Source organism: Python bivittatus, unplaced genomic scaffold (assembly GCF_059951505.1).
Source record: "Python bivittatus isolate LINGU-HERP-01145 unplaced genomic scaffold, Pbiv_v1 ctg000320_np1212, whole genome shotgun sequence".
NCBI classification, from domain to species: domain Eukaryota; kingdom Metazoa; phylum Chordata; class Lepidosauria; order Squamata; family Pythonidae; genus Python; species Python bivittatus.
Window position 1 is genome coordinate 13,468,028 of NW_028277052.1, and position 25,577 is coordinate 13,493,604.

Below are 25,577 nucleotides of genomic sequence, written 5' to 3' on the forward strand. Positions count from 1 at the left end.
ATAACACGTTGAAGCAAAACTAGCCAAACAAAGCTTGGAAGCAAAACATTGAAGCAAAAACTAGCCAAACAAGCTTTGTTCAAACACAACTCCATCAATAGTAAATAGCAAAAGTTAAAACTAACCAAGCCTTCTACAATAGGCCAAGGCAGCTCTTAGCTACAGGAGAGGCAAATAAAGTAAGTTACACAGCAGTTAACTGTACTGTAGGAACACAACTTCTGCCTACAGGCACTTGATACCTTTATCAGTTCTGATTTCAGTAAAGATTACTCTGCTATAGTGAAAATGACTTTCAACCAAATAGCCCTGGAATTATTTATAATGAAAGAGATCCTAGGTTTGCGATGTTTCATTAAGACTCAAGGATTCCTAAAAATAATTCATAAAGAAGGGAAACAGTAAGAATATTAGTACAGAAATGTTGGTCTGCTTTCCAACAAGAAGCCCAGAGATCCTGTCTTTCCTTCTACAGTCTAGGAGCAGTCCCCAAGAGAAAGTATAGAAGAGAAAATGTTGCAATTTCTGTTTGCTTTCAGACTGGCACTCTCCCTCCAGGTCAGAATGGGGTGCAGCATCAGGGCAAGGAGCTGGTCAGTGGTAGGACCCTTAGTGAGATATTCTATCTCTCTATCTCTCTATCTCTCTATCTCTCTATCTCTCTATCTCTCTATCTCTCTATCTCTCTATGTCTGTCTGTCTGTCTGTCTGTCTGCCTGTCTGTCTCTATATATCAATATATCTATATCTAATCTATATCTATCAATTTGGATCCTAACACAATGATAAATAGACTCTTGGTGGCTCCCAAAACAAGCAAGACATTGTAATGCATAAACAATGCAGAGCTTAGAACCTATCCACTCCCCCCCCCCCAACCTGCCCAAAGAGAAACCTGGTGTCAAGTCCCAAATGCTCTCTAGAAAAGGTCCATTTTCAACTTCTTCCAGGAGGTGGATACCATTGGAGCCAATCAGATCTCCCACATGAGGGCATTCCAGAGAGCTGGCCCCATTGTGGAGAAACAGCACCTCTGGGCTTCAGTCCACCTGAAAATGGGGGACAATCAGCTGCCTCTCTCAGCACACTCACAGTGGTTGAACTGCATCCAGTGGAGAGATGCACTCTTGCAGGTGACCCAGCACCAAATCAACTCACTGATCCTAAGAATAGGTTGTTTTTCTCCACTCTTGTCTAAATAAAGCCAGTGTATTGCAGTGGGTTGGGGTGCTGGATTTAAACCAAGGACACCCAAGTTGAAAAACCTACCCTATTGTGGATTTAATCACGTGACTTTGGACTGATTACTCACTCTTAACCCAAACCATTTCACAGTGTTGTTGGGGTAAAATGCATATAAATGTTTGTTATGTGGAACTAGCTGTCCACAGCCATCTAAATCATAAGAATAATAAATAACAATTTACATTGTTAAGGAAGCATCCATCCGTATCACTTTGCACAATCATGTGGTTGAGGGCAGGAGCAGAACAATGGTGGAGGTTGCACAATAAATTATAGCAAAGCAAATAAAACCACATTTGGGGTTAATCAAATATGAAAACCCAGCCTATCAGTGTCAGGCAACAGTGACAGCCCCCCCCCCCCCCAAAAAAACCCTGTCCACTTATTCTCAAGGCCTTGGAATATCAGGATCAGTAGGAGAAGTGGAATATCCAGCACTATATATTATTTCCTACTTCTGCAAAATAGCTATCCAGGATCCTACCAGCCTTTTAAGGGGAGCAAACCAAATTGACTCCTGGTAACAGCCTGGACAAGTCCCTGCAGTTTTCTTGGCAACATTCTTGGAAATGGTTTGCCCTTACCTTCTTCTTCCTAGGGCTGAGAGATGGGGACTGAGTGCCCAAGGTCACCCAGCTGGCTTTGTGCATAAGATGGGACTAGAACTCAGGGTCTTCCCGTTTTTAGTCTGATGCCTTAACCACTACACCACTTAACCACTACACCAAACTGACAGTCACCAAAGTTAGTACTCAGTACTAAGTACCAAACATACTGCATTCTTATAAGATGTTTGGGGAATATGTTTGCATGAAGGAAAGCTTTGGAGTTATTTTCATTTTACAGCAATCCATGTCCACCTCCTTTGGTTTGCATTTATTATCCAGGCTTGCTTTTTAAAAGAATGTTTTTCCTGAAGCCATCAAAAGCCAAACAGAAACAAAAGCTACCAGTGAAAACCAACTCAGATGGAATTAAAGAATGGGTTTAAAAAATCATGTTGATGTTCAAGTACTTCATCTTAAAAACAGTTGGACTAGGTAGGGATAGGTTGAATGAGAATTCCTTTACTACTACTTCCCCCTCAGCAATCCCCATTACTATAAAATCCAAAATTTGTACAGTATTTTTAAAATAATGACTATTGTTCCAAACTCCTAATCTGGGCATTTGTCAGCGTAGCTCTTTGGAACAGGAGTGCCTCTGGAATCTGAAGCATGTGTCATTTCTATTGACAGCACTAACTGTACATGGGGGAAAATGGGTGGGTGGGGGGTCTAGAGGCAAATTGAAACTGGATGCTTTTTAAATGTTTGAAATGACTCCACAACCTGCAGCCTGATTGTGTTGCATGCAAACCAGGAGATGTGATATTTGAAACAAATGGGTAGGAGGCCTCAGCTGCCAGATGTTATATTTTCTTGGGACATTTTAATGGCTCAATTCATTTATTTCTTTCTTGCTGTCACTTTTAGGGAGTGTGTAATTAACAGACCAGAAAGGGATTGTTGTTGCTATTGCATTGTTGGTATAGATAGTTTCCAAAATTGACATATTTAGTACCATAGCAATGAATGAAGAACTAAAGAAACGATGAAGAACAGCTGATACGCCCATCTTTCACCTGACGGTTCCGTGGGTAATTTCTTGGAACTTATCTGGGTATGTTAGGAATGGATAAGAATTTTAGTCCATCCCCATTTTTAGATTAAATTACATTCTAATTTCAAACCTGCTGGACATGTGGGCATACCCAATCCTCCCTTTTCAAAATGATGTAATGTTAGCAAAGGATTAAAATTCACACATTTGGAAAACATAGATATAAAAATGTGGCTTCAGTGGGAAAAGGATTGCCTTCAAAAATGTGTACTTTGAGTGCACATGAAAAGGCATACAAATATTCATGTGAACCTTTTCTGGATTTATAGTACAGAATTTGTAATACTTTTTTTTGTATTTGTAGAGCCAAGCAGAACTTACAGTTGGCAAGATGAGAAAACTGGCAGATAGTGTTATCTATCCATATTTGTTTCCTTAGGGTCAATGGTCAAGATCATGCTACGGTAAGGGAAAAAAAGATAGGAATAAAAATCAGGAAGGGTTGTGTGTCTCCCCATTGCTTATCAGAAGTCATTAATCTTTGCATCTCATGCAACACAATCTATAGTTCCAATCTCAACCATGTCCAGAACGAACATTATCCCAGTTTCTCTTTATCTCTGAGAAATATGATTCCTGTGGTGTCCTTTGTACCTTTGCTGATATTGATGCACAGTTTTGGAAAATATCCAAGGTCTACATTTTAGACTATGTATATCACTTTCTTTTCTATTTCTGCCTGATCACATGTTCTTTAAAAATCACATCAAACATGTACAATCTTATGTTGAAAGTGCATCGCTTCTGAGCTGAACTCAAAGTTTTTGTTTCATTTTTTTTTTACAAATGGAAAAACTCTGTCCATTCCAAAGCAGGCAAGTCTGTGGCTCATCAGACAGTCCCTCAAGCTGGATAGGTGGATTTTGCCCTTTCCTCTTCTGCCTTCCTCATATTGCCAATTCTCCCCCACCTACAACTTTCGGCATAGGTGGGGACTGTAAGAGGAACCACCTCCACGTCTCCTGCTAGACATCCTATGATTAGAATTTTGTGCAAGGAGTGTTTTCACCAGCACAGCAGGGGGAAAAAAAATCAAGGCTCCAGCCATTATGCCTATTGTTATTGTTGCTTATCAAGCTTTTAATCCACTCTAATTTGGTTATACCCATTATAGTTGTATAGCTATATACAACAATAGAATGCATAAGTGTAGCAAAAAGGTAAAACATAAGATACCTCCATGCACGCACATTATTTTTTTCCCCTCTCATTCAGAAGAGAGTCACAAGAACTCAACTAGGTTTCAGCCTGTGCTGAACAATTCAGAAATGAGCAAGGCCAACAGCAACAGTGGCAGCTTTAATAGGGAATTCAAGAATTCAAATAACATTCAGCCTTATTTCAACAATCCTTCCAATCACATCTATAATTCAGGTCAGTATTGTTCTACCCCTCTTTACTGTGGATGAGAAACCATACATAAACAGGACATCCTAAATGGAGATGATGAAGAATTGGCAAAAGAATTGGCAACAAGCCAATTGATTAAATTTAAATATTGTAATGTATCTGGGGGGAAATGTAGCAATGTATTGACTTGACTTGGAAGTCAAAAAAAAAAAAAAAAGAATATTTTGGAAATGATAATCGTTCTAGCTGAAAGTCATGCCAAAGGATGTCTTCAGACCTGGATATGTCCTCTGTACAATATTTACTTCTTGATTAGTTCAACCCTTCAGTCGGAAAATTAAGATTACGTTTTGCTAGGAATTATGTGATAAAATTTCAATCCTCTGGGCAGGTAAGCTATTTTTATCTCTAGCACTTAAGACTCTCTGTTGCAATTGGAAGAGAAGGGCATTTCATATGTTAAAAGAAATGATGAGAAGTAGGCAGTTGAGAAATGCACCATCGGTGCTTCATTCTGCTGCTTGCACCAGGCAAAAATCCTCCCTTCTTGCTCCCATGAGCAATATGCTTAAATCAAAGAGCAGGCTACTAGACTGGATTAGATAATATTTTATCCCAAGTTCTCTCTTCTGATTGAGGGAGGGCAAAAGTGTGCCTTTCCTTAACATCCACTTAGTTTCATTTCAGTTTCATCATGCATGATGCCTTTAGATATCTATAATTTTATTTAAGGAAATGCACATCAAAATGCATGCCTGGAGATCAATCTTACATGTAAAATTTGTAGATTTTATCAGGGTTATTTACTGTTCAATCTGGGCATATCTATCCATTTTGTTTTTCTTCAGTTTCTTAATTTTCCTTCCTGCAAATTCATTTCTGCCCATTTTAGTATTAGTTTAAGGAATCAACAAAACAAACTGGAAAAAAAAATAGTGTTTTGAAAATGGGGATATATTTTTATGTTTACTCCTGCTAATACACATATTTTTGATTATGCTTCTTAACATGACACTTTCTGCAAGCAAATTTCCCCTACGGCACATACTTTTGCTTGCATTTTTTTTTTTTTTAGTTGCAAGCCACATCCCAACATTCTGAAAAGTGTCACTTTTAGTGCACATGTACATTCCAGTTCACATCTATAGGACTGGGAGAGGTAACTGGGTAATTATAAGCAATGCCTCCTCTTCCCCTAGTCTGAAGCATCCACCTGTTCTTATTTGAGAGCATTCCACTCAAGCTTGGATACCTGGTTGGTCTAAAGCAGGGGTCGGGAACCTATGGCTCACGAGCCAGATGTGGCTCTTTTGATGGCTGCATCTGGCTCGCTGCCAAATCTTTAATAAAAAAAATAACGGGGTAAGGCTTAGAACACGTCTTCTATCCGCCGAGCGCAGGCCACGCCCTCCTCCGCATCGCATCCGCATCCGGCATCCTTGGGACTCACCCTACCGAGGACGAACGGGCCTGGAGCCTCATCGTCCTCCACAGCCAGCCGCAAATCGAGGCCCCTGCTTTGGCCTAGCTCCCGTCAGCGGCCCACGCGAATGTGATCCGGGTGCACCACTTTGCATCCTGCTTCCGCTGCCCCTGCCCTGTTGGGTGAGTCCTCATCTTGGGCTGGCCCCCTGTTTGTGGCCCCAATGAGGTACGAGACATATTTTAGGCACGGTGCCACTTTCCACCAGTGGCCGAAAATCGAGCCCCCGGCTTGGGCCTAACCTCCTTTAAAAGTGTTGGTCTTACATAAAATGCACACATTTACTTGTATTTAGTTTTAAACATATTGTATGGCTCTCACGGAATTACATTTTAAAATATGTGGCGTTCATGGCTCTCTCAGACAAAAAGGTTCCCGACCCCTGGTCTAGAGGCATGCTATGCTAGCTGAACGAGTAGGTAGGGTTAGTCAGCTAAAGGAACTGACTAATCTGAGTGGGGTATATTTTTTTATAGTATAACTGAGCAATTTTCATTCTTGCAGTTTGTCTCCAAGTCCACCTCATAATGCATGAAAAGCGGGACAATTCCACCATGGTCAGTCCGTGCCTTTTGTTCCCAAGTCCCTAAGAATCAGTGCAGAAAGATACTGGTCTGGATTCCTTAGCTCACATTGTTCTCATCAAAATAAACCAGGGTCACTGCCAATGCAATATAACTTCTGCCCACTTAAATCTCACGATGCCATGATGTGAATCAGAGCTGACAAGTGAACTGTCTCTATTAACCTCTTCAGTGCTTCAGATAATATCCAAATTCTATCATATAATGAGTTTTGGAATATCCTACATGATCTGTTATTGAGGCTGGAGGATCTGCCTCTTCCCCAGTTCTTCCAGCCACTTTCTGGCCAGTTATTTTCCTATCTTCTGCATATCACTCTGTGAAGGTCAGAGGTGGTATGAGAAACTCTTCCCAATCTTAGCACCCATGCATCTGGAGGTGCCCAGTTGTGAGCCTTTGTGAACCATTCAAGTAGAAATCACTGCTAGCTTCCAATGTGGTCTGCTGATGTCTCTTAAAGTAACACTTAGAGGGCAGTGGGCTGAAGTGACATCTTAGGCAGCATGCTGAAGTGGGTCAGGAGGACAGTAGTTGGGTTTTGAACCCAGTTCATGACCCACAAGTCAGAGTGGCTCCTTCATTTCATCTAGTAGTAGGGCTAGTTCCATAGCTAGGCTGACATCAAGCTGTGGGACCAGGACATTAGAGTCACACCTGCAGATTCACACATATTAGGGGTGACTTAGATTCACAATAAAAGGGCAATGTGATTTGATCTTTTATTGGCTTGAAGTGTCTATCTTCTATCTGCCACTTGCCAAAGCTAGAGGTAGTTTCTGGGCAGGCCCTGTGCCCGGGCAAAAGCCCATTTGGGTGGAGAAGCAAAGAGATCTGTTCTGCAGCATGGCTTACCAAAGCTTTCTGTGAGCCCTGTTGGAGGAAATGTCCCTTGCCTTGTCTGTCACCTTTTACCAGGAGTTTGAGGCAAGCCATGCTGGAGAAGACAAATAACAGCATCCTCTGTAGTGGATCTGTTTCTAGCTTTGGTAAGCAGTCTAGAGGAAGCTAAACCACCTCTTTTGAAGCAGCATTCACCAAAGCTTGGCTAGAGCTATTAGAGAACTTATGAAGCACTCTAGTCACCTCACTCTTAATGTGATGGCCACGTTGCTTCACAAAGCAACTTCAAGGATATGTATTGCTTGCGCGCTCATCAAAACAAAGCACCCCTTTAAAGAATCTCAGTCATCAGGGTATGAGCTGTCCCTGAGTGGAATCCAGAAGACCTCTGAATAGTTGTCCTTCCACAAAGATGGCAGCAAAAATATAACTCCTCCAAAAGTACACGCATGGATTAGGTATGCACATTTGGTGGTTTGTATGTATGCAAATCCAGCTATGCAAATACATACTTGTTTCATAGCCTTGCTTAGATCATTATTCCCAAGGGAAATTACACAAGTTAATTTGTAAAGAGACAGTTTGAGAATAATTTGCATGCAAAAACTAGTTTGCCCCACCACATCCATTGCAAACAAATGTCTTGCTGAACATTTCCATAATTTATGTGCACACATTTTAGCTGGTTTTTTTTTTAGTGACAAAAGGCAAAAAGAAAAGGCAGGTCAATGCCAATGCATCCATATAGCAGCCAAGAGGGGCACTTTTAAAATTATTATTTTGGTCTCCCAAGGAGTACAAGGTTATACAGTGCCATCCGGTCCATGAGGCTGGAAAATTGTGTACTTCCTCTTTTCTTAAAGGGCTGGTGGATATAAAACACTAAATCCCTGTTACATCTTGTGGAGACTTAATGCACTTATATTGTACTATTTTAGAGGGCAAAATAATAATACTCCCCTGAAGATCAGTAAATTTGCAGCTGGGTTTCAGGGTGAAGATCTTTGGGTTGTCTCAGAGCCACACTTTATTCACTTTTACACGTTTTTCTAGGAAGGCAAAAAGTGTTCCTGTCTCTATTGCTGAAATATTAGTATGTTTATAACTAGATTAAATGTAACCTAGTTGCCAACCCAACATTATTTTCCCATCGTGAGCAATCAAAGACCGCAATGTAGTCTTCTCCAGAAAGTGATGCTACCCATGTAGTAGGGATTATGCACAACCATTCCAGTGTAACTCTGCAGCTTTAATCTTCATAAAGAAAGTGGGCTTTGGTGATTCAGGTTGTTCCCTATTCAGAATGATCATGAACAAAAGAATGATAAAACATAAGGACTCCAAGAGAAGGTAGAGGAGCTGGAAGCAATAAATGCTGTGGTTTAGAGCAGGGTAAAATACCATCAGGCTTTCATATGTTGCATTCCAACTTCCAGCACTCCATCTCCTTGCTTCAGTACCCTCTTACTTTTTTGCCAACAGCGCAGACTAGGTTTACAACATGCAGTGTTTGGGCAGCAAGTAATGGCATACAGAAAAGCCCCTACTTGCTTATCTCAAAAACCATGGGGGCATTGGAAGCATTCCTGTCAAATACATGAAAAATCCTTGAAGAATTTTGAGAGCGTTCAACAAGAACATTTAGGAAGAAACCTGCTGGTTGAATGGAGGCCATTACCATCTTATATGCAAACACATACAAAAATAAGAACACTTATTTATGGAAGAAGAGATGGTCACATTCCTTTGAGGAAACAGTTCTCTTGAACGTATATGTAAGAGGTAGGTTTGCTTGTGAGCCTCCCCACCCCACCCTATTGTTCTGTCTGTCCAACAAACAATCATGGTTGCAAAGTTAACGATTGACTAACAGATGGGAAGAACAGAAGATCAACTAGCATTGAGCTGGACTAAGAGAAAACTGGGGGCTGATCCAAGTTAGAATGGAGCACTATTAGAGGAAAAGTGGCCATCCGGAACTGATGCCAAACTTTGTCAGAATCCCTGCTATAGGAGTGCAGTTTTCATGTTGCATCTTAGACTGCCTCTCTTCATGTGCTGTTGGCAGACCATACTTATTACTCTAACCCCACCTTTTCGCCTCCTTCTGTTTCTCTCCTTGTTTAGGAATTTGTCTTACTTTGCTACCCACCACAGCCCCTCTGCTGTCATTTTGGACTTATGGGAAGCCAGACACCAGCACGACGGTGATTTAGACTCTCTAGCCTGTGCTCTGGAAGAGATAGGAAGGACACAGCCCCAAATCTCTAAGCTTACAGAAACTCAGATTGAGGAATCCAACTTCAGCTACAGCAGACAAAATGGACTTTAGCCATCACTTTTCTTTCAGAGAGTCAAGATCTAGCTTGCACTTGATGGAGTTCCTGTTAGCAGGGAAGAAGCCACATGTCCTGATTTCATCACATGCCTTTGCACCTCCCGATTTTCACTCAGTGGGTCACCTCCTTCTGCCCTCAAGCCAGGTCCCATTTGGAGGAACAGAAGAAGCTGGTAAACCACAACAATAACACAGAGACTTATCTATGCTGGACAAAAAGGGAAAATTTTCTCCCCCTACCCCACACCCCCCCCAAAAGTTAAATTCTATGCTTGTGTGCATCCTTCAGACACAAAGTGTGTATGAATACACAGTGCTACAACCAAGAAAAGAAAATATGAAAATTATTGCAGATGCTTGAAATTCTCTTTGTGTGTGCGTGGGTGTGTGTGTGTTGAGATGCTTGTTTTTTGTTTGTTTGTTTGTTTAAACAACTTACAGGGTTAGTTTATAACTCAAAATAGGCAGCGTGGGCTCCCCCTGATGAATATGCTCATACTGGGGGCACAGGCAAGGAATGGAGGTCACTGCTGACACCAAGTGGATAGAATGCACAGAAATCAATATATTGCTACATTTTGGAGTAGTGTTGGGGGCTTAGAGCTAAGCCAAATGTTTCCTGCAACATATTTTTAAGCAGATTTCTGAAGGTTTTCTCTCTTTTTTATCCCTTTGGAGGAAAATGCTGGTTGCATAGTTTTCTTTAGAAATATTGTCCATTTTTAGGGGGTAGAGGTTGTGAACTTACACATTTAAATAATAATAAAAAAGGTCTTGGCTGGATGGAGAAGAAGGAACAGTTATTCTCCTTTCCTAACATGAGAAAAACTGGGACATTGTCTCTATTTGCTGTATACCTTCATTCTAACTGGGAAATTTGAGAGGCTGCCTGAACAGAACTCTAAAAAATGCTACTGGTGATTAAACTGAAAGAGAATGATTGCCCAAATGCATAACTAATAACAGACATGAGAAATCTACAGTTTTATTTGTGTTTAGGTTATGTGGAAATCAGCAGTTTAAATCTTTTCTTCCCTTGTGAAAGAGGCATCTGATGTTCCACTATAATCTCAAAATGCTTGAGATTTTATTTCAAATTACTCTTGATGTGCTTTTCAGCTGACTTTATAAGGGGAGGTAATGGATGGGATCTACTGCTGGGGCTATTTTCTATTGCACAACTTGCTACCACTCTACAGCCAGCCTCCCTGGGTGCCTACATTTTCTCCTCTGAAAAACACCCATGGTAGGAGTTTCCTTCTGAGGTTTCTTTCTTGAGGGTTTTTTTGTTGTTGCTGTTGTATGGTGCCCAGGCTCTCATAGTTTGAGTTGGGTGGCCTTGTAAATCTCATAAATGAATAAAGTATGAAAAGCCAGAGAGGCTGCAGACCTCTGAAGAGGTGACTGTACAATAAAGGATATAGCCTTTGATGGCCTCAGAACTGAGAAAGTGCAAGAACTCCATGTTCCATCTGTAAGAATTTTTCTGAAATTCTGTTCTCCATTGAATAGATTATCTAAAGCAAATCCTCTTTCCTCAAATAAATGAGAACTAGTAGAAAAAATGCAGGAGAATAAACTGCCTTTCTTTTTTCATTCTAAAAGCATTTGCTATAAAGATGGGGATATCCCTGATTTTATTTGAGCAGTGGCGGTTAAAGTTATATACAACCCTTACTCACCATATCATTGCCCTGATCAAAATGATCATCTGGTGCTATTACACACTCAAAGGATAGTGTTTTGCTCTTTTCTTTTTTGAGAAGTTTCTTCATAAGAGGCAGCACCAAAGGAATTGCATCAAACTGTGATTGTTTGGTTATTTGGTTACTGGTTTAATATCTGAAGTGGTTTTTACTGTGTGCAGTGAGAATGGATGCCTTTAAAATAATATATGGGGGAGAGGACCTAAACACAAGTTGTTATACTTTATGAAACTCACACTTATAACTTTGATTGCTGCTCCTGGGGAGCAAGGAAGGAGAAAGAAGCTGCTTTGTAGAAGAAATGAGTCAATTATAACTGGAGCCAATGAGTTTTGGATCTTTTAAGAAAGAGCAAGTACTTCTGGAATGTAAATATATAAATTACATTCCAGAAGTTCAATCTCCAGGTTGGGTTGGCAAATTTCCCTAAGACTCCAGAGAAATTTTACGATCAGTCAGTGTCAACAGCAGTGGATTAGATGGCCCCAAATTTTGACCTGATGTAATCACCTTCCCATTTTCTTAAGATACATGCTGAAGAAACTGTCCTGACTTAGATTTAGGTTGGTTGGGAAGCTTTCAAAAAGACATTGATTGGTTCATTCTTTGTTGGTGCAGAAAATCAGAAAGGTCCTAGATAGTTTTTTTTAAAGTACTTTAAATAACTGTTAAAGTACTTGTCTGGAACAAAATCAAAGACTTTGGTTCTATCCAAGTCCTCTGCACATATTGTGTTAGATCCAGGCTTGTGACGCTTAGATTTGTTGAAGTCAATGGGCCTTTCATCATCATAAGTGATGTACAGTACTTGCCCCACTGATTACAGTGAGTCTACTGTAAACCATGGTTTTCTTCAAAGGAAGACTATTTTATTTTGTTTTTCAAAAAAGATAACCCCCATTTGCTTTTTGAGAAATGAAGACAGACCAATTCTGATAAATCATCTTTTTCCCTTATACTTCTGACTGTTTGAAAATCAGTAATAGGAGTGTAACAGTCTTTTCTTTCTCAAATTAAATGTTTGATTTTCCTGTTGTTGTAGCTATTATCATTATAATTTTCAACTTAGCATGGTGTCTGTGGTTTTCTCTCCAATCATTATATTCACAGAAGCTTGTAAAATAAGCTGTAGAAACAAGTGTCTAATGCAATTCCTGGTTAAATGGGGATTTGAACCTGTTTCTCCCCAGCCTTGCTAAATAATCTAATCATATCAGACTTGCTGATGAGCAGTTCCAAGAAATAAGATGGCCATTGACTAACTGGATCTTTGTACTAAGCTGTACCAACTTTCATACAGCTGCATCCTTCAGACAGAAAATATTAGTACTCTGTTGGCATACTGCTAATGTTATTTTGATTTGTGTTTTTACACTTGTGCAGTCAAAGCTCACTAACACTTATTTTGTTATCACTCCTGCCACCTCTATATTTACTGTTTGAGCTATTAAAGTTTCTTAAGCTCCCATGTCTTTCAATTCACACTTTGTGTCCATTCCAGTTCTACATGCATTAGGAAAGCACAAAGCCTCCTTGATTTTCTATATCTTTCATGAAATAAAAGAAAGGAAAATGAGTTGGGCTGTTCAGCTTCTAGGTTAGGGATAAGCATCCTGCAGACCACATATATCTCCAACAAAATGTGAAATTGTCAATGATCATTTCTGACATTTCTTAAGAATTCCATGTTCTTTCTCTAGCAGCTTCTTCATAGGACAGAGAGAGAAAAGTGTCAGAAAGATACATATTAGAGAAATTAGTTTGGGAAAAAAATAATAAAGCATGCACCATGCATACACATGTGCAGATTAAGAAGAGATTATCTTTGCAATATAATATAAATTACATTAAGGAAATACAATATATACTAAAGTACAAAATGTGCTTGAAGTATGTACAGATTTCCAACAGCTACACCCAGCAAGGAGAGTTCCAATGTTCCAATAACACCTACACATATTTTCAGCATATTTAGAACATGCTCCTCTGCCATCCATACATTTGGCATTGACGCAGAGCAGTTTTTCAGGAGAACTTTGGAACTGCTCCTTTCTGAAAAAGACTTTCAACTGGCCCAGGATGCTGCCTGCAAAACAAAAGCTTATGTCCTCTAGCAAATCTATGGACAAACCACAAAGAACTGTGACAAACCAATATGGTCAAATATGTATAGCGACAAATTAGGTCCATGTACCAGGGATGTTATCTGGCCAAGAGTTAGTTAAACTGACAACCTGAAGTGAAGCTGTGCATCTCTTTCAGAGAAAAGCCCCCCCTGCCTGGTTCTCCTGATGGGGCACACTGGTTGCACCCTGATGCCAGGTCACTTCAGGCAGTGGTGATGGTTCTGCTGTGCTACTTCTTCTGGGACCATGTGTATTGGCCTCTGGAACAGCTTGGCTCCAGGACCAGTAGAGAGGAGAGGTCCAGCTGGATGCCCAACTACCAGTCAAGCCAGTGGGGAGTGGTGGTGGCAGCACATAAAGCATCTCTATTTGGTCAATAAGGGTGTACCAAACCTGGCTCCAAGAGTTGTGAATGATCGTCAAAACCAGTTGTTGCTTAATTTAGGTAACTATGAAGACTTAATCTCGTAAGGCCTTATTACTGCCATAAAAATGCATAGAGAAAAACAGGAGATATTCATATCAAAAATGCACCTTTGAGTACATAAAAAAATCCCCTGCTTTTGAGAAAATCCTTATGGTTTTAGAAATGAAGGTTATTATACTATGATAATCCCAGGTTTTATTTCACTCCTATATAGTAGATGTTAATTAAATAGAAAAAAACTGCCCGAAGGCAAGCAAAGTGCTTCCCTGGTTGCTTCACCTTGTCTCCCCATTTATGACTATAAAAATCTTCTCAAACTTCAACTCTACTTCACACTCCCAAACTTTCTTATAAAAAGGCATTGGTGAGATTCTATACGTACTACACAAAGCATTTATACTAAACAGAATCACCAGTTTTCTTGATTTATGGTGAATAGGTCTCTGAGAAATTCTAAGCAACCTAGAAGGCTAGAGAACACTAGCTTTTTTTTCTTACTAGAATGTGTTTTTATGCCTTTTAATATAATGTCCTTTTTTTCTATTTTACCAAAAAAAAAAAAACGTATACAGTTTGGCAGGTGTATATGGCATACGCTTCCTTTACGAGCTTCTTATATTGATAAATGATGTTTGCATTTAAGGGCACCAAGTTGGCCTCATGTCTTTGCAATTTATAGGATTTTAATCTAGACAAGCAAGGCTGCAAAAACAGCATTGTCAAAGTCTCTAAATTAACTTTACAATGTTTTGGTCTGGCAAAAATGCAATGTTCTTTCGGTGGCAGAACAGGATTTTTATTTTATTTTATTTTATTTTTATTTTCTTTCTTTCTTTCTTTCTTTTGTTCAATTTCAAGTTTTAGAATTACTATGAGCCGAGAGGAGGCAGAAACACTAGCAGGGGAAAACGCATATATACATTTATCAAATACTATCAAAATCTGTTTTATTTTCTAAAAGGTTTGTTTTGCAAAAAGGTGGGGGGGGTGCTTATTTAATGCTGAAAATGACAGGGATTCTGCATTTTGTGTTCATTTCTTATTTTCTCGAAGTGCAGCATTCTGCAGTAAATGTTTGCATTGTCTCCTGTCCATCTCCCCTTAACCTAGGGCTGAATGGAAGCATAAGAAGACAGCAAGTCTGCAGATTTTTAGAGAGAAAATGCACAATGAAGGATAAGGCACATCCTGTTAGCACTTTGCAACTAGGTGCAAAGCCAATGCTCTATTTCAGCCAAAAATGTTCTACCCCATTAGGGAAGGAAAAGTGAAAGGAAGGGTAAAAAATGCAGAACTTCAGGAGCATAGCATTAAATGCGTGTGCTGCCTCAGCTAAATATTTGGCTGGGGTTATGTATGTATGGTATTTCGCTTTATCCCAGAGCTCAGGCAGATTAGTAAGGTAAAGTGTCCCCCAGGCTCTCTAGTATTCAAAAGAGCACATGGAAAAAGAGGACCCCTTGCTTTATGACTTTTTCTCCTGGTGGTTTATTCTGAACAGCAGAGCCAAGATGAAATAAAATTGTGGTGGCATTTTTTTCCTCTTCCTCATGCATTCCTTTAAAGATAACTAGCAACCTTTGTAACTGAATGGGCAAAAGGCTACTGAACAAAACACAAAACCATGAAACAACATACCCATGCATGAATAATCAAAACTGAATGTGCATTCACAGAATTTCTGCTGAGGGATGTCTACATAATATGGTAAAGACGTCAAGATGGTGGCTGCCGTGGTGCAATCACAGCTCTGCTTTTTTGTGTCCTGTGTGTGATACACATAAACAATGTGCAGAGCTTTCATTGCACTGTTGGGGTCAATTTTTTGGAGACCCCTAAGCTGAGCAGAAATTATTTCCAGATAAGCATAACTACCTCAGATTGTCATCTTAATTCAACAGGACTTTGATCTCCAGTAACTTGACTATAGCTGGATTAGAAACAGACAAGTTCCAATAGAAGAAGATATATGTAGCTCAGGGTTGAACTAAGGAGTCCTTGGTGCTCTCTGAGCTTAGTTGTTACTTGCAGATGTTTTATTACCCAGCGAGGTAACTTTAGCAATGCCCTGATGATGTTACCTAGTTGGGTAATGTAATGCCTGCAAGCAAACAACCAAGCTTAGAGAGCACCAAGGACTCCACAAACAGACAAATGTTTAGTATGGGAGTCAACAAAAATCTTATCCACCATATTCACTGCCTTACTTTTAGAAGTGTTCTGTTTTTCTATGCCTAGCAGCTCAGAGCAGAATAGTATTTTTTTTAAAAAAGATGTTCCAATTATAAAACACTTGCTTCATAGAAGACAAAACATACTTGCTTTCATAGAAGACAAAAGCCATTCTTAAGATCAGAAATGTAATTTACAACTGACATTTCAAGTGAGCAAATGTGAAAGCCTGCACCTGATTACAAAATTATATTTTCACTTCTTGAGAAAAGATAACTACAGTTGGATCCAGCTTGATCGGCTGAAACGTAACACGCTCCTCTGTGTTACTATTACCAACCGTTAGCATATTTTTCGGAAGTCAAAGTTGTTGATGAGAAAGGTCCTTTACTCAAATACTAAGATACCGTATAAAACAGAATATGCATTTGTGTGCGCCTTCAAGTCAGCATTGACTCCTGGCAACTGCCTGGACAACTCCTTGCAGTTTTCTTGGCAAGATTTCAGAAGTGGTTTGCCATGGCCTCCTTCCTAGGCCTGAGAGAGAGGGACTGGCCTGAGGTCACCCAGCTGACTTCGTGCCTAAGTCAGAGTCTGCATGGTCTCCCAGTTTCTAGCCTGGTGCCTTCCTTAACCCCTATGCCAAACTGGCTCTAGAACATGCATACAACCTTTGAATATGGTCTGACATCTTATACTGTATGTACAAGCTTGTTTTATTTTTGTCAGGATAGGTGACAAAATGGCTAGTCCATTTCCACACTGAACTGGTGGATTTGGCTAAAATCAACTTCATAAGAATTGGTATATATTCCATGCCCTTTTTTCCTAACTTTCATTTTCTTTGTATGCACTTTTGTAGTCTCCAGATGTTCCTAGCAATTGTTTTCCCCTAATACAACACTTATTTCTGTATGTATGTTTCTCTAATACAGGTGGCCATCATCTGTGGTCTCATGATTGTGGTTTCACATTTCCATGGTTGTTGCTAAACACAGGCCAGACCTTACTACATGCATAAAGGCTGTCGTGTATCTGAAGTATAAACGTTGTTGTTACTTTACACATGGGCAGAATGATGGATGAACTTTAAAAAAAAAAAACATACTTTTTTAAAAGTCTCATTTGCAATATCATTATCAGTGGTCATAAAGTGGGAATGGAATTTTGGTGGATAAAAAAGGCTCTCTCTGTATTTTGTTGTGCACCGTTATCCTTAGTTTATTACTTTCTAGCACCATTATATCTAGATTTAGGAGAATAAGTCAAGTATGTGAGTACATTAACTAAACAAGTGGTAAAAACAACTTACCTTAACATCTTTAAAGAGTCACACTATTAAATAAGAAACTGGCAGTGGAAATCAACTATGGATGATCAGAATTAATTTTGTGCTGCTGCTTACCCAAGAAATATTCTTTAGATGATGTTGGGAATCAATAAAAGATCAAACAATGTAATTTGGATTTGCTGATAGTTAACGAAAACCAAACTGCGCCTGGTCTGATTACCTGCAAGGGTGTCCACAAGGTATGGTCAAGAAAGTCAAGATGCACAACGGTGCGACTGAAGCTCTTTTTATGAGCATTGCTCATGTGTGTAAAAAACAAGCAGAGTTTCAATCACACTATTATGGCTGCCATCTTGTCTTCCTTGACCATACCCTGTGGACATCCCTGGTTACCTGTAATATAAGGATGATTGATAGTCACCTGGCTTTGTCCCTGGAAGTTCTCAAGGCTTCACTTGATACTCAGTGGTCTTTTCATGTTCTTGGGAACACGTAAATGACCCCGTGGCATACCTGCTGATTTCTAGGCATTGTACTTCCCAGGCCAAGCAATGACAGCACTTAACTTGGAAAGGGGAAGGCAGATGGCTTCTGGGGTACATGGCCCACCATTTGTTCCTCTGAAAATATGTGGTATTCTGTGCTCCAATTTCCTGAAAGTTTTCTTTCACCTGGGAAGAAAAGCATGGTTTTTCTGCCTCATTCCCTGGGCATAGAAACTCCCCAGAGTTTCTTTTTCTTGGTACTGATCTGAGCCTTACTTTATGGGTACAAGGTGGCAAAGAGTTACTTAGTTGGTTGCAAATTTCTTCTTCATTCTGCAGCCTCCCTGGCTGTCCTATTTCCTGGGCTGAAGAAGGTTTATGGGAGCATGTCTTCCCTTGAATTATAGGGAAGCTGCTTAAATCTGGGGAGAAAATTATACAGTGAAAGACCTATGTCTTTCTTGGCCACCACACAGCTGCATTTGGTCCCCAACAACCAGTAATCATACAATTTTTGGTAGAAGTAGTTTCCCTGGTTATGACTTAGTATGTTGAGTTAGCCCCATCATTGTGATCTGTAAAATGAGATTTGTAACTTAATGTGTTGTTTGAATCCAGTCGGTTGTACTTTATTCAATAAACCCCACTTTGTCAGCCCTTCAGTGTAGACCAATCTAGGAAACCAAAGTCATGCATACTAATACTGCTTTCATTATAAGGTTATGGTAACAGAATCTTGCAGGTCTGAATATGCTTCCCCCTCCCTCCCTTTATCTTGGTGAGAATTAGGGAAGTCTTCTCTGAGATGCTTACTTGGGTTACAGTTCTGGCCTGGACTTAGATTTCTTTTATCTAACCATTTTCTTGGTGGCAGCTCTTCCTCCTGTTCCTCAAGGTTATTTCCTCTTCCCATTACATAACAAAGCAAATAGTGGTTTAGCATATTATACGATCACTGTCTACATAATTTGTAGTTGGGGAGGAGATGAAGAAGACAGACTTTTCTGGATGGAAGCAATGTTCAGGGTATCATTTGGCCTGTGGAGTCTTGGGATTTGCTATCCAGTTCTAGATTTTCAGCAGGAAAAGACTGCTACATGTGTTCCCAAAACATCCACTCCCGTCTTACCTTTTTCATTTTCAGCCTGAGCAGAGTTATTCTTTTATATATGAAAGGTGAGGAGACAAAGATACTGGCAGATAATTTAGGGAGGGGGGTTGAATTGGAACAGGTGTCCTTTTGATACTGTCAAGCACTCCTGGTTTGAGGACTCCCTCCTCCATTGCTATGAAATTATCACTCAATGTGTCCGTGTGGAGGGAGAGTATTTAATTCTCTGTCTCCTATCTTTAGTTGCTTTCCCCAACAAGAATTGTATCATTGCGCTGCTGTTAGCCACACTACAGTGGTGGCGTAGGGAAGATTGTTTTAATATCTTACTAACTTCATTTCAGGGATACATTCATTTTTTGAAGAAATAAAACAAATGAGCTCTATATTCCAACTGGAGGGGCATTTAATTGAAAGTTCTGTCAAAGCCCCCCTGAATCAGATCACTTCACTTCATAAGTGTCTTCTGCACAAGTTCAGTGCATGGGTGTGATCTAGGCAGAGCTCACACACTTTGCACAGCTGTACTATCTACTGCACTTGAATGAAGGCAAATGAAAAACTCACACATTTAGTTCTTTCTCCATTGTTCTCTGTTTCCTTTTATTCATTGTGTGATTTTGCATTAGATACTCTGCATAACGCTAACAGAAATACCACGATGGGGTGGAAAGTGGAAAAAAATCAGCAGAACTAATACATTGGAAAGAACTATGAATTTTAGATACCAAGCTTGCTGACTCTTTATTAAAGTCCTTATTAAAAAGAGGAATGTTTGTCTTATCTCTTTAAACTTTGCAAGGGAATAGAAGATATGTTGCAAGCAGTGGACGGGGCAGGACTAAATTGCTTGCTGAATTCGAAGGGGCGCAGGAACAACATGAATGACACAAACTTAATATGGATCAAAATTCAAACAAACAGCAAATGAAATGGAATGAAATGATCTTTAAGTACATGGGAAAATAAAATGAATGTTTCTTCAAGCATATCCCTAAATCTGGGTCAAGGGATAATTTTGTCTAACCTATTTTATTGTTGTTGCTTAAAATTCAGCTGCCTTGTTCATCTTGTCAATGGAGATAAAATATTCCAGCTCTTAACCTAGTTCATGCACAGGCTCTTCTTTAAAATTCTGAAATAGCCTCCCAATTCCAAAATCTTCAGTTTGAGATTAATTAACTCAAAGATTTCTCCTGGATTCAAACCTACATGAAATCCTGTAAATGTTCTTCGGATACTTACTCTTTAAAAAACAAAATGTGCATTAAGGAAGCTATGACCATCACTTTCAGAAAATTAACTTGCCCTCCTGCAAGAAGATAGAACTAAGGAAAAAAAATTAAAAAGAGAAAATATAGTAACCTCACACCCCTTTTTTCCTCTTTTCCTCTTTTTTTTTTAAAGTCTAAAATGGGTTGCCAACATTCCGTCTGTACTAGAACTACTTCGTTTGTATCTTGCATTTCTTGTTTCTCTGTGCTCATAATTGGGTTGGAAGAACTGTGTTGTGTTTTGCAAGCTTTTTCTACAGCCACTTTTAAACTTCTCTGAGTAGTTTTTGATCATGTGGGACAGAGTGTTTCTGTAAGAACTTGTAGAGGAATGAGGATCTTCTGATGAGAAATGAGAACCCATATATTTGTCTCAGTAAAAGTAGACATTTTTATCTCCTACGTGAAATGTTAGCGCAGAGATGGTGGAATTAAAACCATAATTATACCTGATCCTAACACATTAAGATACGGCGTTCTCTTTGCCCCCTCCCCCACCTTTAAGTTGAGCTTTAAGTTTGCTTTGTAGACCACTGTGTGCTTTTTTTAATCAACACTATTTCGTTTTTGCACTTAGCGTGATAATAAATCATATGTCACCTAAACAAAGGTGCCAAATAACAAGCACATGCATTAGGCTAGGCTGAAATAATGGGATGTGAAAATAATGGGATGTGGGGGGGGGGGGGAAAGTATGATTATAATATCTTCCAACAATCCATCAACCACTAACAGACTCTCATGCTATATTTTTATTTTCAATCCTGTTTTCCCCTTTCCTTGCACATAAACTAAGATCCATCTCTCCAGCATTTTTTCCCACTTCCTGATTTAAAATTGAGATATAGTTGACATTTGGAGAAGGGGAAACCTCGGAATTGGAAGCCATGAACTTCATTCTCTTATTCCTTGGATGTGCAACCTGAGTTCCTTAGGTCAAACGTGGCTTGAAATCTTCCATCTCTCTTCTTTAATCCTTGGGACGTTCGGACCACATTTTTGAAAAGTCATTTTATGCTTTCTCACCATCTGAAGTGAGAAATACATACAAACAGTAATATGAGGTTCCAAAATGTCTTAATATAGTTTTTAAACAGAAATGTAGAAAGTTACAATTCTCTCTTTCTCTCTCTCCCTCTCTTGCACACATTCAGGAAGGAGCAGAAAATCTTATTTCTTTCTATGCAACATCACCACCCAGGAAGACTCCTTAATGTGCCCCAAAATCTCACTCAGTCCCCAAAAGCTTGCTCATTCTGTTTTTTAATCCATAAAGATTTGTGAGATCAAGCCCTCTTGGAAGCAAATGGATCTAGAACCAAATTTACAAATATCACCATTGCTTAATATATACATCACCTATCTTTAAAAGAATATGCCCATCAATTTCCATTTGTCAGGAACCAGTTCTTAATTCTGGGTTGTCTTGTATGTTCCCTGGGTTACTTAGCTGGAAATAGGATGCTGAATTAGGTGGACATTTGGTCTGATTTGCGAGGATATGAATTTAGGAAGGCAGACAGTAGAATTTATAGTTTAGCTTTGCATGATGGAAGCATCTTAGCTAAGCTGGCTCCTAATTTATTTTTCAGGAAGGATAAGGAAAGAAAAGAACATGTTAGACATCTCCAGAAGTATGGGACTTTTCATAATCCTTCTCAACAGTAACCCCCACCCTTTCAAACTCTCTCCCACTAGAGGTATGTTAGCCTTTTTGAAGATAGTTGAAGCCATTTTATTTCAGTGTGCTTTTGGTCCTAGTGAGTGATTGCATGTTGGTGCCTATTAAAGAAATTCGTTTGGAATTTTATTTGTTTTGTAATTTGATTTCATATTCATATACCACCTGGAGTCCTTTAGGATTGGGTCAGATTATACAATTTGATAAATAAATATACTGACAGAAAAAAACAAAACGAATAGGTGATGAAAATGAACAACTGCACAGTGACCATCAATGACATTTCTTCCCTGGATACCTATTTATGTTTTCAAAACAGGTAAACCAATTCTTTCCAAAGCTCTAGAAGATGACTGAATATGATTGAAATTATTTATAAGCAAAGGCTATAGTCTTAGTTCCTCTCTAGCTCTATCACATGGTGTACAAAGATGATTTTCTCAGTCAGAGCCTTAGTTGACACAGGGTAAACCAGTTGTTGTGGTCTATTGAGCAAACCACATTTCTATAACTCACAAAGATTCGTAGTCTCTTAATTCTAGAACAATTAATGTTGTAAAACTCCTATTTGTTTTTCGCTTTTGTTGGATTTTACGATTGGTCTGGTAAAAAGATGAATATCTGAAAATGTAAAGTCAGGCTCGTAAAGCCACACCTCATCATGTTTCTATTATAGACACCAGCACAGGGTTAACACATTCATTGCCTAACTTTCCCCCCTTTTATTTCAGTGAAACTGAAATGAAGTTGATTCTTTTTCTAACAAGCCTATATTCAATGTTTGCTTGCAGACACATAAATTATGTCCTCTCCCCCCCCCCCCCCCCCGGTTTCCTAATGATGGTTGAAGATGGCGTTCTTTCTTTTTTAGTAATGTGTAAAGGCAATTGACTTTCGGAGCCCTTTGAAAATGAACCTGTTAATGCCGCAAAGTGGCTTTCTGAAATTTCATCAAAAGTTGGATGGAATAAGATATTTCTTTACTTCAAGAAAAGAGACAGGCAGAATCGGATGCCTCCTTAAGATAAGCGACGTATTATGGCCTTGGCTTCGTACCAGATTTTCTGTGCCTTGTATTATCAATGTAAATTCTGAATGTTGTACAGTAAATGCTCTTCAGAAAAGTGACCATGGCTTCTTTTTCACAATGTGTACATATTGTATAAATATATACATCACATGTGTATCTATGTATATGTATCCATATATGTCTGCGCGTATATAAATATACACGCAAACATATATAGTAATGCCAAACATGCTAACTTATATGAGAGAAAGGAACAGAGAATTTGGATGTTTTCTGTAGAGTTTGCATAAAATTGTATGGCTCCAAAGTCCTTTGAAGATGTATAGAATTACTGCAGATTGGTTATTTATGAATAAAAATCCTTGGATGGATTTTAAAATGACACATTCATTTTATATGAAATGCTGACCTCAGTTTGCTAGATTTGTAATGAACACAAATCATGTGCCTCTCCCCTCTATAGATGCTGCAAGGGAAAGTCAGCTAATAGAACAGATCCATTGACAATATCACCCTGCATTTGTATAATTATTTTGCTCTATCTGATTAGTCCATGAAATGAAGAAACTCTGCACCATCTGAAAGAGTAAAAAAATAAAACATTCTTATGCATTGTCTGTAACCCTATCCAAACGTTAACAAAATTGTAGAGCTATTCCAGTGGGAACAGTTACCACGGTTTCTCCACCCATTTGGATTTACATCACCAGAAGGCAAATTCACAACTTTGATTCAGCCTCTGCTGGCAGCAATTACATTTTACTGGGGTTCATTTCTGTCAGTTGTAGAACTGATTTCTTATAAAAGATTGAGTTCTTTTTTGACCACAATTTACTTCTCCTTTAGGTGGCAGTACCTGGCCAACTTTGGTGGATCTCAGAAAAGCTAAGTGGAGTCAGATATGGCTTTAATATTTGGATGGGAAACCACCAAGAAGTACATGGACTGTAAGTTAGAAAATGACAAGATGATAGGAAACCACTTTCAGAATGAATGAATAAATGAAAGAAAGAGAAAGAGAAAAAGAAAGAGAGAGAGAGAGAGAGCTCACAAGCATAATTGTGTTCATTAGACATTAGGAGTCAAGCTCAACTCAATGAAGTCTTCACCTCTTTCTGTCTTTCTCATCGGTGTCTCCCTCTATATTTTCCTCTACATAGTTTTAGTGCAGTCCTGCATATCACAAATAAATGCCAACCAAATTATAACAAGGGATGTCTCATATGAATGTATTTTCAATTGCAATTCCTTCCATCAAACTACTCTTTCATTCTGTATATTTTGTATGCAACTGTTCTTTGAGCAGAGAGACCAAAAAGAAAATTTGCAAAGACATTTGTGTGACATCCTGGATTCAGTTTTTAAATGCCATACTATTTTACTTGAAAATAGATTAGTGGCAGATTTTTCTCCCAGGGAAGAGGAGGAGGAGGAGGAGGAGGAGGAGGAGGAGGAGGAGGAGGAGGAGGAGGAGGAGGAGGAGGAGGAGGAGGAGGAGGAGGAAAAGCTAAGGTTGGGCATACCCAGAATTCTTCCCAGACTAAGAATTTTTTTTTTCAATACTAAGACACATTTTATATTTTTTGTTGTTCTTGTTGTTAAACCCCCCCAAAGATCAGAAATAAGGGGACAAATATTTCATACCACCAATCTTACTATGATCTTAGAGGATGTAAAATGAAACCATTGGCTGAAAAAAATTGCTCACCCCTGGTAGAAGGTCACCTAAACCTCAGCACACCCATGTTTGGCTGTTAGAATGTAACACTGGAAGTTGGCAAATCACAGCATTTCTGAAAAAGAGACTCAAGAAGAGATTCCAAAGAGTCTACATTCAGCTTACAGTGGCTGAAAAACATGCAAAAATTCACTATTCCTCTTCTTACCTCATTCAATGTTCAGGCCACATATAGTTCCTAAGTGATCTTAGATATTGGAAGCCTCTAAACTGAATCTCACATCTTCAGAGAGAAGATTACTCAAGTGTATCACATTTACCCATGAATAACTTCTCTGATTCACTGTGATTTATTTGAGCCTGCCTTTTCAATTGGGAATCAAGTTCTGGATGCAGGACTTGTGCATTCTCTATCTCTTCTTTTACACGTCCCAAAGCAGACTTTTCTATGACTATTGAGATAAACTGCTTGCTTGAAATAGAAATCAGAGCTAGGCGTATCCCCAGTAGATGTCTATCCATTTTCTGCTTAAGATCTTCAACAAGGAAGAACCAACAACATCACTGTTCAGCAGGCTTTTTTAGGAAGCTTTGTCAGTTGAATTTCATCCTCCAAATCTTTAGGTTTTTTTATTTAGGTCAGGCTCCTTTTAAATATTTGCTATCACGTGGTTCAATTTTGTTCTCCTAGAACTGTTTATTCTTGTATGCTAGTTTAATCCAGTTGCTGCCCTTCAGGTGCATAGGGACTTGTTCTGGGCAGAGAAATCTTTCAGCATTTTTTCTAGGGGTTCTCATTCATTTCTTGATGAAAAAGAATTTGATTTAGAACTTATTTCAAAGGAAAAGAGAACCTTGGAGAAAACCCATATGTTTCATGTGCTTTTTTACAAAGTAGCTAGTGAATCTTCTGTCCTGTTTGTTCAATAATTTCTCCAGCAGTCTAAATCCTTCCCACATTTCCATTCAGGACCAAGGAAAAACTTCAGATGAACTATTCTCTCATAGGCCTTTTTCAAGTTACTTGTTCCTACTCTAGCTGAGACTACAACTCCCAGAATTCCGAGCATGACCTACAGAGATGGTGAATTTTA

The 25,577-nt window shown here is 39.1% G+C and overlaps 1 protein-coding gene across 6 annotated transcripts in view; it reads left to right on the top strand.

Annotated features, from left to right (window-relative positions):
* The window catches only part of UNC5D (unc-5 netrin receptor D), a 417,169-nt gene that overhangs the window by 299,538 nt on the left and 92,054 nt on the right, over nt 1-25,577 (top strand). Inside the window, exons 17-18 of one of the 6 annotated variants that reach the window (XR_015795854.1) lie at nt 3,212-3,311; nt 9,292-9,429. The exons of 2 other annotated variants lie outside the window; for them this stretch is intronic. Coding sequence is in view for 3 of the 4 variants with exons in the window: in XM_088139130.1 (XP_087995256.1) it covers nt 9,292-9,496 (205 nt within the window). In the remaining variant the exon portion in view is untranslated. Of the gene's footprint in view, nt 1-3,211; nt 3,312-9,291; nt 12,776-25,577 lie in introns of those variants that run through there. 3 more of the 6 variants (XM_088139130.1, XM_088139126.1, XM_088139127.1) reach the window with 3 other exon arrangements.